Below are 13,562 nucleotides of genomic sequence, written 5' to 3'. Positions count from 1 at the left end.
CCACAGCTCTGAGTTGCTGTCTGTCTTTTCAACAGGAAGGGTGACCCTTGAATGATGTCCTTTATTTTTTCTTATGGGTGTGTCTCATAGCATCAAGCTTAGTTTTTGTGTCTAGAAAAGTCTTCAATTCTTCCTAAATTCTGGAGGAATGTATTACAAGATATGAAATTCCTGGTCGGATGGCTTCTTCTTTCAATACTTTAAATACAATTGTATTTTCAGCTATTATGGAACATGGAATTAAATGATAAATTTTTGGTGTGAAAAATATTGAAATCCATATATATGAGGGTTCTTCAAAAAGTCCATGAAATGTGAGTTATGAAAAAGCATGCATGTATTTAAAAATATTTTTGCACCAAAATTAACTTTTATTTTAATTTCTTTTTTCCACTAAATTTTTGAAGTACAATGGGATGTATATGTCATCCCACTGTCATTTATTTATTTGAAAGGTAGAGTTAAAGAGAGAGTTTGGGACAGAGAAAATGATCTTCCTTATGCTGGTTCACTCCCCAAATGGCCACAATGGCCAGGGCTGGGCCAGACCAAAGCTGGGAGCCAGAAACTTCTTTTGGGTCTCCTACAAGTGTGCTATTATTTCTCAGAGTTTCAGGTTCCTGCTCTATTGCTACCACCCACCCCGTATGGCAGTGTAATTCTTAAACTAAATCTGGCTTCATCACAAGGTTGCCAATGAAAAGAGAGAGTAGAAAAAAAGGATTTTTCTCCTGCATTCTCTGTGTCACAGTAGCCTCCTTTCCCAGTGGACAGGCACATTAGCAGGAAGCTGAATTGGAAGTGGAGCAGCTGGGATTCAAACTGATGGCCATATGGGTTGCTGGCACTGCAGGCAATGGATTTACTGCTATGGCACAACATTGGCCCCCTGTCACAGTCCTTTTTTTTTTTTTTTTTTTTTTTCTTTTTTTAAGATTATTTATTTGAGAGGTAGAGTTACAGGGATAGGGGTGTGAAGGAGAGAGAGAGAGAGAGAGAGAGGAAGCGGTCTTCCATCTACTGGTTCACTCCCCAAATAGCTGCAATGGCTGGAGCTGTGCTGATCCAAAGCCAGGAGCCAGGAGCTTCCTCCAGGTCTGCCATGTGGGTGCAGGGGCCGAAGCACTTGGGCCATCTTCTGCTGCTCTCCCAAGCCATCAGCAGGTATCTGGGTCAAAGAAGAAGCAGCCAGGAGACAACAGGCACCAATATGGGATGCTGGCTCTGTAGGTGGGGGCTTAGCCAAGTATGCCACAGCGCAGCCCTCCCCCCACACCCCCCTTGCATACAGATCTTTTGGTCTGAATGCTTTCTGATGAAAAAAAATCACCTAGTCTTACTTTGTTGGTAATACTCACTTCTCTCTTGCTTCTCTTGAGATTCTCTTTCTTTACCCTTCAGAGGTTTGGTTGTACTATGTCTTAATGTAGATCTCTTTGAATTTATCCTACCTGGAGTTCATTCAGATCTTTGGATTTGTAGAATTTTATCTTTGATGAAACTTGGGAATTTTTCAGCCAATATTTCTTCAAGTATTCTTTTGTCTTTTTCGCTCTCTACTTCTGAGACTTCTATCACTTGGATAGAAGTCTGTGTCTGATGTCACATAGGTTTCTTAGACTCTGTTCACTTTCCTTGGTGCTTTGTTATTGCTGTTCCTCAAAGTTGATGATTGCAGTTTTCCTGTCTTTGAACATGCTAATGATGTGTGTGTCTGCTCACATCTGTTTTGAATCCTAGTGAATTTTTTATTTTAATCCCACCCCCCCAGCTCTAGAATTTGTTTTCCTTTGTAAAATATCTTATTGATATTCTCATTTTATAAATTCATTACTTTCTTTATTTCCTTTCATTTTTTGTTTATATTTTCTTTGTTCTCTTTGACTTCTGTAAGATAGTTGTTTACACACTGTTGTCTAGTCAGTATGGTTTCTATATGTCTTACGAATGGGTTGGGTTGTGTCTTCTTTTTTCCCCTTTGAATGAGGCATACTTCCTTTTTCTTTGAATATATTTTGTGATGTTTTGTAGAAAATTTTGTATTGGACTGTTATTATTTGTTGAGTATGGAAATCAGGTTTCCTCTTGCTCTGAGGTTTGCTGATTTTATATTTTCTTAAGATTTATTTATTTGAAAGAGTGACACATACACACAGAGAGAGAGAAATGGAGAGAGAGAAAAAAATAGAGAAAAAGAGAGATCTTCTACCCACTGGTACATTCCTAAAATGACTACAACAGCCAGCGCTGGGCCAGACCAAAGCCAGGAGCTTGATCTACCTGGGTGACAGGGGCTCAAAGTACCATCATTCACTGCCTTCCCAGGCACATGAGCAGAAAGCTGGATGGGAAGTGAAGTAGCCAAGTCTCAAACTGGCACTGTGATATGGGGTGCTGGCATTTTAAGTGGTGGCTTAACCCTCTGTGCCACTTGCTGGCCCTCTTTTATATATTGCTGAAGAGTATAGTGGTCCATTTGCTTAGTGCCTTCCCCAAACTATTTTTTGAAACTACTTACTCATTGTCATATGTAGTGACTGAGGTCTTTGTTTCTTACCTTGTGTTTACCAGATATTCTCGAATGTCAGGAGCTATTAAGAGCAACAGCAATCACAACAACAAAACCCTAGTACAGGAAAACCAGGTGGCACCATGTCTTTGTAGATTGACTGTGCCGCCAGAGTCCTTAATTCACTCAGGCCTGCACTCCTTCCTGCTGGGAAGCTGTCTTCTCTGTTTCTTTCTGATCATGCATATTCCTCTGGGCAGGTGCATGGCCTTCTGCATTCTCCCATGTATATAAGTCCTTCTGAATGTCCTAATTTCCCAAAGAAACTCTCACTAGCTTTTGCTCCCAGGCATTGGGTTGGTCTGTTTTGTGTTTCATTTGTAATCTTTTGCCCCAGGCATCCCTGGGCTCTTAGTTCGCCTTGCAGTATGTATCAGTGATGCCTAATGCTTTCTTCTAAGTTGCCTAAACAAAGAGAAATGTCTTTTTGGTTACTCCTTCAGGTTGCCCCTGAACAGGTTCAAGCACATGTGCCCAACAACTTAGAAAATGATCTGCTGTGGGCTGTCTGGAACCAGGTACCAGACTCCCAAGCTGCGTGGAGAGCTTCCCTCTTGAAGACTGCTACAGCCCAGGGAGAGGGAGGGCTAAGGGCAAGTCAAAAATGCCACAGAATTTTCAAGTTCTCTTTTTCTTGATTCTGTGTTCATTTGGCTTTTGTAAATCTTTGACTGTTTCCCAGAGTTTTGACAAAGTTTGCTTGATTAATTGCTTGTCTTTCAGTGTTTCTGTGGGAGGACAAGTACTTGGAGTTTCATACTCTGCCTTTTTGCTGATGTCAGTCTGCTTTCTTTTTTAAACAACTAATTCTGTTAATTATTTAATAGAAATTACAAGATGTCTTCTGAAATTAAAATGGCCTACCCAGAAGTGTTTTTTATTTAAAATAGTTCGCTATATTTCTGTTTTATATCTGACCTTTCTTTTTCTGAAAAAGAAAAATTTTAAATGTTAGACAATTATGAACATTAAATCAGTAGAATGCAGATAAACGAATACACACAATGGGAAATTACAAAATTCACAGATTTCATATCTTGACCTAGCACTGGCTCTTAAAATCTAATGGGTACTGCTGGAATTTTAGCATAAATAATTAGCCTACTAGGTTTACGGTTACTCTGCTTCCTGAAGTGAGGTGATGTCCCTCTTTTGGCTACTGGTGTGTTTATGGACGCTGCTGAGTCGTTGCCTTTTCTGTATGTCAGCATAGGAATATACTTTTCTCAGAGATTTCTTAAAGTCATTCACTTTATTAGGGATTTTATAATTTCAACTAAAACACTGCAGTTAATTTAATTAAGACAGAAATCCTTTAGAGTGTTTACGCCATCAACCTGTGACTTTGTTTCCATCTTAGTTTGAACTAAATCATTTTTCTCTTCTTATTCTTATGTGCCATACATAGTTGGTGATGATCCTTGAACAATTCAGGGATTAAGTCTTTTCTTATTTCTGTATTAGATTTCAGAACTCATAGCTAGTGTGAAGTGATACTCTTAACACCAGTGTTTTCAGATGTAAACTGAAGGCACATTTGAGTGGGTGTACTTATTGTATAGTGTTCTTCTGGCTGTTTTTAACTTAACCTAGAAGCAGACAGATGTTTGTGTATACAACGGACTGCAGAAACCTGTTGTTTACTTTTGTTTACCACGATTCAACACTGCACTGATCAAACCTGTAGGTGCCCTAGCTGAACTTGACTGCAGTTCAGACAAGGAGTCGGAATTCCTTTCACTTTGTTAAAAGTAGGTTAGAAATGACTGTTGTAAAATACTGTGTTTTTTGTATTCTCATTTAAGCCAAGACAACTTATTAACATGTATTTTTCAAATCAGCCAACTTATTTTAATTATGAATGTTATAAATTTATTTTGCAAAGTTGTTTAGCAGTTAACATTATGTAAATTTCAAACTTCTGGCCATAAGTAATTGGTGAACTGTTTATTTAGTTAGAAAAAGTATTGTGTTTTTACATATATGGTGACACATCTAATATGTGTAGTATATATTATTTATGCATGCATTTAAAATGCATAAAGAACCTTATCCAGATTATTTTAGTGGCTACTTTACATTACTTATTGAAATACCTTTAAAATTACAGTTGTATTCTAGAAATTTCCTCTTAAATTATTACTCAAACAAGTGAAATGTGTTATCTTAAAACATTTTTAGATATTGGGGCTGTTTGATCATTTAAAGCTCCTTTGGTAAAGTATGATTGGAAAACAGCCTGTGCATTCCTGTTACAATTATGGCTGCCTGACAACTTAGTTCAAAATCGGAATAGCAATGAAAAGCATCATATTAAACTCTCTTGCACCCTCTATTGTTATTTTTGGGCAACACTGCTACATATGTTCCCGTGATTGTATTGTCATTACACTTATTTAAATCCTTGATAAAATTATTACTTATTTTGTTATGCTTACCTAGAAATTAGATTCAGAAGTAAAGCAACATTTGTTTGTAATTCTTAGTTGGTATTCTCTTGTGTCACAAATATGTTTTTATCATATAACAGCTTAGATGAAATATGGACCTTTCTGTTCGTCTTTGATTTCTCCTAGTTACCAGTATTAATCCCCTCCAAATGTTTCACACAAACGAAATCTCTACAGGATGTAGCACGTTGTATGTACAATTTTCCAGAATTACAAGTTCTGTCTGTTCTTTTGTAAACCTTTCAATACTCCGACAGTTTCCTTCCAAAATAAGAGTCTGGAATCATCCATACTAAAATTAAGAATTTATAACTGTGAGGAACAGATGTTTTCATAAACATTTGCTATAATTAATTTCAACTAGAGGATTGAGGAAACAAAGCAGTTTTTCCCGCTTCAAAACTTTATTGCCTTTTTCCCATGTAGCAAACTCTGAAATATTTTTTCTAATATGGTTAGTGAAACGATTGTGCTCCTTATTTGGTATGTTTTTGGAAAAAAAACTGCTTTTTTTCCTTATTGCCATCTCTTGTACCTTGAAAGTTAAATTTAATGTGATATTTTCATTTTGTAGCAGTTATAAACTGGAGAAGGCCTTTGTAATTTTGTAATTTCTTAGCATGAAAAAGACTCTTAAAAATCAAGTCTCAATTATTTGAAGGATTTTATATTTGATTTGATAAATATAACCTTTAAGAAGAAATGGTGGGATGCGTTATATGTAAATAATCATAATCCTTAATTTTAAGGATAGAGAAGGTTCGTATTTTAAGTATATATCATACTGCTTATTCTGTGCTGATTATGGAATATTTCACAGGAAATGTCTGCAGTGTGTAAAATAATATGTTGTTGGAAATTTTCATTTAGCAAGACAAAGCCTAAACTTTCTTTAGCTCTTTCAGGTTTATTATAATACTACTAATTTTTTAAAAATAAAGTGACGTGTACTTGGCCTAAGTTTTCAACTAATCAATAACACATACACAGCTGGATTAAATTGTAAATATTTAACTTTTTTAATCATCATTTACTAGTGCTGTAATCCATCCTAGGATTTTTTTTTTACCCCCACCCCCTTTTTTTTTTTTAAGAAAAAAAAAGAAAAGAGGAAGAAGAAAGAAAACCTGAAAGTGTACCTTGCAAAATGAGTTAGAGGTGAAGGTTCAGTAAGTGGGCACAGTTCACTTGCCATCCTCCTGAGTACTTTGGCACAGCTGCAAAGATCTTGAAGAGAACGAACGTTCTTGACTAATCTGTCAGCTATAAAATGTGTATAGAAAAATAGGTAGCTACCATTAAAATTACATTTCAGCTTTCAGTAACCATTTAATGAGCAGCATAATTATAGAAGTATGGTACCTTAAGTACTCTACTCAATAATTAAAAATAATCTCGTCTTTACACTGAAAGGTCTGTAATTACTATCTGACTTCACCAGGACCACTGTGAGGCTCTCCAGTGGCATGTTCAGTTGTGCAGAGTGGATTAAAATCATAAGATAAAATTGGATAAGTCATGAAATTATTAAGCTTTAAATATGACAAGAATGAATGTATCCTGATCTTTGGAAGTTACATTGTAGGAATTTGGAGTCTAAAACCAGATTCTTATCTGTGTAATTTGTTTGGAAGAACAAATGACACTTTAATAGTATGCAGTGTTTTCATAACTAAATGTTGAAATATGTATTTTAAAAATTAGAATATTAAATTTCTATCAGTAAGCACATATATTTTACATTGGGGCATTAGTAAGCATTTTTGCAGTGTCTTCAGTAAATTTATTTTTATTCTATACAATTTAAACTGATATGTGCGAATTTGTTCTAACTTTTATTTGATGAATATTCCCGTTTTTTGGGTAAAATATTTTTTCTAGATGTTTGATAGTATTGCAGGAGACATGAATACCTTTTGGTATTATTATTTTTTCATGTTTTAAATCACTGAACTTTTGACAGGTATATCGTAAAGTTAGCAATTTAAACATAAATTTTTGGATAAACCTCTAAAGTGTATTAGAGGTTCATTAAAATTTATTTTTGACCGTTGCCTACCTAATCTACTTTATGTTCATCTCTTCTTCTTCAATTTCTAGCAAATGGAAAAATTGGGAACTAGAAAACTGTCCAGGTCTTTTCTCTGCCTGATTTTTTTTTTTTTTTGACTGTCCCAGTTGTTAGCATGGTGACTTGATCACCAATAGAAAATTCTCTTTTATGAAAATGCTAGCATATAACTAAATGGTTTATATATTTTAGGTTTTTCTGTCAGTTTTATAACTTGTTTTGAAGAACAAATGTTCTATTTAATCATGGTGAACTATTTTTAATAACTAAACTTTGAAATATATATTTTGAGAATTAAATTATTATATTTCTATCAGTAAGAATATATATTTTATATTGGGTATTGGTTAGCATTTTAAGTTTCTTTAGTAGATGTATTTTTATTCTACAGACTTGTAAGTTGAAATGTATAAATTTGTAAGAAAAAAACCCTGCATTATACTTCATTTATTCTTACTAGTGATTACATGGATAGCATTATTATACAATTTTGGAGTCCTGTTCGTTTATATTTTGGCATCAAGATGAGTATTTTTCCTAAAACACTTTTGAGACAGGAGATTATTTAGGGGAGGGGCAAGGGGATATATATGTTTTGACTAATATACTGCATAGAACTGTTCACAGCTGTTTCTTAACTGAAATATTGCTTTGTAATCTCCGTTATTTTAGTGCGTATTTTTTTTTAATTTTTTTCCAGGAGATTCAAATAGAAATGGAAGAAGAACAAGTTCTACTTTAGACTCTGAAGGGACTTTTAATTCTTATAGGTAGGTGGTAAATACAGAGATACATAATATTATAAGATAATATATAAGATCCAATATCTTAGACTAGCAAGGAATTATGACTTGCGCTTTTAAAATGTGATAATATGTAAATATAACTGTGATATGTGATTATCTGCAGAAATAATGAGTAACAGAAAATGTAATATTCCAAATTCTTGTAAATGAGCTTACATCAGATATCTGTTGCTTTCTTATCCTATAGCACACTAATTAGAATAAATGTACATGTCGTATTAACCTTCATTATAATTTGTTTTTGTTTTTCTTGTATATTTGTTACAGCACTAAAGACTTCTTTTGGAGTACCTAAGAAAGGTTAAAATGTAAATATGATTGAATTAAGTGCTGTTTGTTAATGCCCTTTTAGGGCTCTCCAGCAAATAGGGCAGTTACGGCTCAAATAATAATTATTTGAAAGGATTCAGTAGTAAAGAAATATGTATTTTATTTAGTGTTTTAGTCACCATTCACTTCATAACTTGATTTTTTCTTTATTAAATGTTTATGAATTTTGGGCCTTTATAACAAGAAAACCCAGGAAAAGCAAAACATAAAGTATTTTCAGTATTATTTGAGAATTTACGTACTGAACCAAGTTGTATAAGATCTTGACTTTTTTTTTTAGGAAAAGAAAAGCACAGATTCAATATTAGTACATTTTAGCATTGTAGAGGACCATGTATATTTTTGAAGAAATACTTTGAGCTCATTGTCCTTAGGGTACATTAGTTCTGCTGCTTGTCTAACAGCTCTTATAAAATATGTGTGAGAATCATTGTGTACCTTGAAACTCATTTGAATATTAAACTGTATCTTCTTTTCTGTAGTAAATATGGAGAATCTGCACTTAGGTAGTTTGTATCCATATTCCATCTCCCTTCCTGGGGCTGTGTCATTTGTTTCCTCAGATCCCAGGCTTGGCTTTAATGTGTAGAATGGTGCCTTGTATGTAGGAAGCACTTCAGAATGTGGCAAATGAGAAAATTTTTACAATTTGTTTATGAATTCCAGAAATGAGATGATAATTGAAACACTTGACATCTTTATTTTATACCAGTTGGAATCAGTGTAAATATTCAGTCGTTCAAGTGTCACAGACACTACAAAAGGCTTATGTGCCTGTGCAATTCTGGAAGGGCAGCATCACAGCGGTGAAGCGCCTGTACTGTTGTGGTATTTTCTCTGTGCCCGTCCTACTTTATAAATGCTGTGGTTCTCCAAATCCTACTTTTAGTCCTAAAGGGTAATACAAAGCTTAGAATTTGACATGTTAAATAATAGATTCCCCTATCTGAACCTGTCACAGCCGATCACAACAAGCAAAAACATCAATGTGAAAGATAAATAAATATTCATGATTTAGCATGTAACTGAGGAATGTTAATATGATAACATATGTGAAATATATGATGGCAATACTATTAGTAAGGGTAAATATGATAAAAAAATCACCAAGTCAAAATGGAGGGAGAGCATGAATTTCAGAGGCAGAAGAATGTCTTCATATGTGTATAAATTTTGCTGGTGAATTCTCTCTTACAGTTTCATTTTGAGTTTAATTATAAAAAATAATGACATAATATAAAAAGAAATGTTGTATGGTGATGATATAATGTTATCTTTTAGTTTATTTTGTCCTTGAATATTTGAAGATTAAAATATCTTAGTATTACTGTGTTAAGATTATGTTTTAAAAAATTCCTAAGGTCACTTTGCACAAAAATACTATTGTTGTTCACTAAATATTTTAATCAATGCTTGTCACTGTTGTAATGTTAGCATATTAATTTATTGTTATAATAAAAAGGCAAGATAAAAAGTTCAGGTAATACAGTATACTATGTAAAAGCAGGCTTTTAATAGTTGGCAGGCTAACACTGCTATTAAATAGTATTATAGTATTTAAGGTGTGAAATTAATATTTTTCTACCCAGTAGGCAGTAGCTCTTATAATATAATGAGCTTAATTGTGAATTTGACACTTGGGTTAAATGTAGAATTCATAGAAGCACAGTTCTGGTGTATATTTTCTTATAAACGTTAATAGACAAAACCTAGAAAAATGTAGCAAGATCATATTAAATAGCAAATAGCAACAGATTATTAGTAAAATTTGCTTTAGAAAATGAAAATTATTTTTCTGTTGCCATTATAGCTCTTTTAAACCAGCTAGTAACCAGTTATTAGAAAACACATAAATTTTCCCATGTTCGGAAGTCCTTTTGTGTAACAACTCTTCTTTATTAAAACTGCCTCAGAAATCCTAACTTTTCTTCATAATCCGACAGCTCAGGCCTAAGCCTACCACTGACACACTAGAGCTTATGTCCAGGGAAGATTTGCTTTAGTTTCTCCTCTGTAAAAAGGGCGTTATATTGTCTGATTTGCTTCCTTCCCACAACTCTGTTAAGTACTGGGGTAAAATATGTAAAATAAAGCCTCTTGAAAATCTGCATGCGGAGCCATCAGATTATTTGTTTGTTTGCACTAACCCCCTGCAAGCAGAAAGCTTTATGCCTTGGTGTTCACCCTCTAACACAAGTACCTTTTTCAGCATATGTTGAAGTTTTACTGATTTTTGAATTCTGTCTTGTTTTGGTTATGGAAATCATTGTTTTTTTTCATTATTTTTATATTATAGTGTTAGATTGTTAGTTTTAAGGATGCGTAGTTTGTGATTGTTTTAAAATAATATCTAAACATAGTGTGTTGCTAAAAATACTTTGAAGACTTTGGACAGTCTTTGCCTCCATTTCCTCACTTTTGAAATGGGGATGATAAAATAGAGTTGCCATGAGGGGTTTTATGGGGTAATGTTCACTTGGTAAATGCTAAATAATGATTAATTGCTTTTATGTTACAGTTTGTTCTGTCACCATCATCGTTGTCATCATCATTAACAATTTGATATTGTGGGAAACTTTTATAGTGTACTAGGCTAGAGAAGCCAACAAGACAAGCAGTATGACTTACAGGGAAATAGCTTTATTATCCAAAAGGCAGCTAAGAATTAGCTTAACATGGGGCTTTTATTAAAACTCTAAATCTCTGATATATTATTTCAAGCTTTCTGTATACAGCAAATGTGTGTACTTGGTAAAAAGTAAGGGAACATATGATACTATTAGTGTAAGTTTAGAGGTGATACCTGGAACTATAACAAATAAATTATGAAATTTAAAATCCATGTACTCTAACTATAGCTTCATATGGCTAATGTTCACAGATTTATTTTTATGGCCTACGGGGTTTTACTATGAATTGTATTTCTTTGTGGTTTTTATTCATTGATTCAGATAGGTAGAGTATAACTGGGTTTAACTCCTAAGACATTTGTATGGGGTTATATAATGCCTGAATGGTATTAGGCCACATCTTGCTTTGGAAGTGTTGGTTAAAATTTAATTATTTGGCTTCCAACTAATTTGCAGTATTGTGTTAAAATGGTAAATTTCTAAGTATTAAGAATACAATATTAGTTTTATGAAATACATCCTAGCAGGTTTTACAGACCAGTGTTACATGTTTTTTTGTCAAGTTAAATGTGAGAGAATACTGCCAAATATGAAGGAAAAGAGAGAGTTTCCTGTGTGTGCTGCAGTGGATGTTAACTTAGTGAATGGAGCCCACATGGCCACATGGTGGAGGGAATATTGTTTCTCCATCCTCCCTTCCTCTTCCCAAGGGCAACTGACCTTCTCCTCGCCAAAAGAGGCGAGCCCTTGCCAGCACATATGACTACAGACTATTACATTAATCTGTTTAGCTGTAGTACCAGCTGCTTGCATGTTTTTAATTATCTTATTAGATGGTATAACAGTGACCTATGAAATAAATTGAAGGTGAACATTTTTAAACTTTCCTTTTATTACTCTATGTTTCTAAACATCTTTTTGATTAGATCATAACTTTTTACAAAAGTTCCTAGGAAGTCTGTTTGGTTTTTGATTCATGTAATGCTTTTTCTTTAAGGTTTTTAAAAGGATAATGTCATACTTCCCAATATAGAAAATAACTTAATTTTTGTCTCATTTATTGATAGATTTTAGTTCTGTTTATATAGCCAAAAAGCCATAGTAAACTTGGCTTATTAGGCAATTTAGTTAGATTGAACTCAGACCACTTATTTGGCATTCTCTGGGAAACTCAAAATACTCCTTCATTTTCACACATCATCTTGGCATTGCATAAATGGCATAGGATAGAATACAAATTATTGTATCTTGCTTTAAAATAAATTTTAAATTATATTTAACTCTTTTCTAGGTTCTTATACATGGTAGTTGATCATCAAGTTTACTCTATTTTTTTTTTAATTTAATTTCACTTGGCATCATTGATGAGTATATTTTCCCAAGCTGTGCTGTTAGGAAAAAATGTATTATCCTCTGGATTTTGACAATTGGATAATTTTGAAGTAATAATCTGTAAATGTGATGTTGACTTCAAGAGACACACAAAATAATAAAAACTAATGATGTTCAATTATAAGTCTTAGCCAGCGTTCTATTATAATAATTTAGCTGGGGACTCTGATGCTGAATTTAAAAAAATAAAAGTTCCTGAATGCAGGGAGATCATGAAATACTTCTCTGTGTCTTTAGTAAATAAGACTTGAATTGATACAGTAGGGTGACTGCAGACTTAATTCTTAAGACATATTTGTGAATCCTGGTTTGTTTGTTTGTTTTTTTTTTTTTTTTTTAAGGAAAGTACTCATACTTTCTGACAGGTGTTTTACTCTGAAGAAATACTGTATCTCATATTTCAAAAAACTTTTATTGAAGAATAAAAGGGAATGTTTCCATATATATATATATTATTTTATCCCTTCTAAGGAAAGGTAGTAAAAGGCCCTTGGCTTCAAATAGTGGTGGTCTGATTTCTCATATTGAAGAGAGCTTCCAAAATCGCTTCCCTTTCTCAATATGTTATGTTCTCCATATCACTGAGTCAGAGAATACCTGGTTTATTATTATTCTATTAAAATATTTTTGATTAGCATGCAATACTTTTATGGTACAGTATTTCAGTACATATACAAAGCATACATCAATCAAACCAAGAAAATAGCCTTTCTGTTTCCTTAGCTTTGCTTTGTGCTGGTAGCTCCTAGTTCCTCTCCCAGTTATTGTGAGCAGTAGTGGGACAGGAGAACTGTGCTGTGAACACTGGAGCTCGTTCCTGCTGTCTGTTATCCAGTCTCCCTCCACACCCTTCCCAGCCTCACTGTGGTTTTGATTTACATGTCCCTGATGACTAGTGATATTGAACTTTCTTCATGTTTTTGTTTTCTTTTTGTGTTTCTTCTCCTGAGAAATATCTATTCAGATTCTTACCTGTTTGTTAACTGGACTGTTTGGGTTTTTGTGGAGTTTGGGGGGTTCTGTGTATGTTCTGAGTCATGATCCCTTGTTAGATGTATAGCTTCTAACTGTGTTCTGTCAGCTGTGATTTGTTTTTTTGCTGTAGAGAAACTTCTTGGTTTGCGATGATCACATTTGTCTGTTTCTCCTTTCCTGTCTGTGCTCTTGGGGCTCTTATTCAAAAGAATTTTAACATTTGCTAGTGTTTCCCCTATGTTTTCCCCCAGTTGTTTCATAATGTCATTCTTATATTTGGATCTCTTGTCCATTGTGAGTTGGTTTTAGATTAGGGTGAGAGGCACGTTTGAAATTTTG

General features: G+C 33.8%; 1 protein-coding gene across 18 annotated transcripts in view; it reads left to right on the top strand.

Annotated features, from left to right (window-relative positions):
* The window catches only part of TBC1D5 (TBC1 domain family member 5), a 605,221-nt gene that overhangs the window by 300,434 nt on the left and 291,225 nt on the right, over positions 1–13,562 (top strand). For 16 of the 18 annotated variants that reach the window (XM_089332288.1, XM_070072843.2, XM_017346738.4 and 13 more), the window contains one exon: positions 7,791–7,860. The exons of the other annotated variants lie outside the window; for them this stretch is intronic. In XM_089332288.1, coding sequence (XP_089188414.1) covers positions 7,791–7,860 — 70 coding nt within the window. The remainder of the gene's footprint in view (positions 1–7,790; positions 7,861–13,562) is intronic. 18 annotated transcript variants of the gene reach the window in all.

This window comes from Oryctolagus cuniculus, chromosome 4 (genome assembly GCF_051225735.1).
Source record: "Oryctolagus cuniculus isolate XC-2025 breed Fujian yellow rabbit chromosome 4, ASM5122573v1, whole genome shotgun sequence".
Classification (NCBI taxonomy): domain Eukaryota; kingdom Metazoa; phylum Chordata; class Mammalia; order Lagomorpha; family Leporidae; genus Oryctolagus; species Oryctolagus cuniculus.
This window is presented reverse-complemented; position numbering and strand designations above follow the sequence as displayed.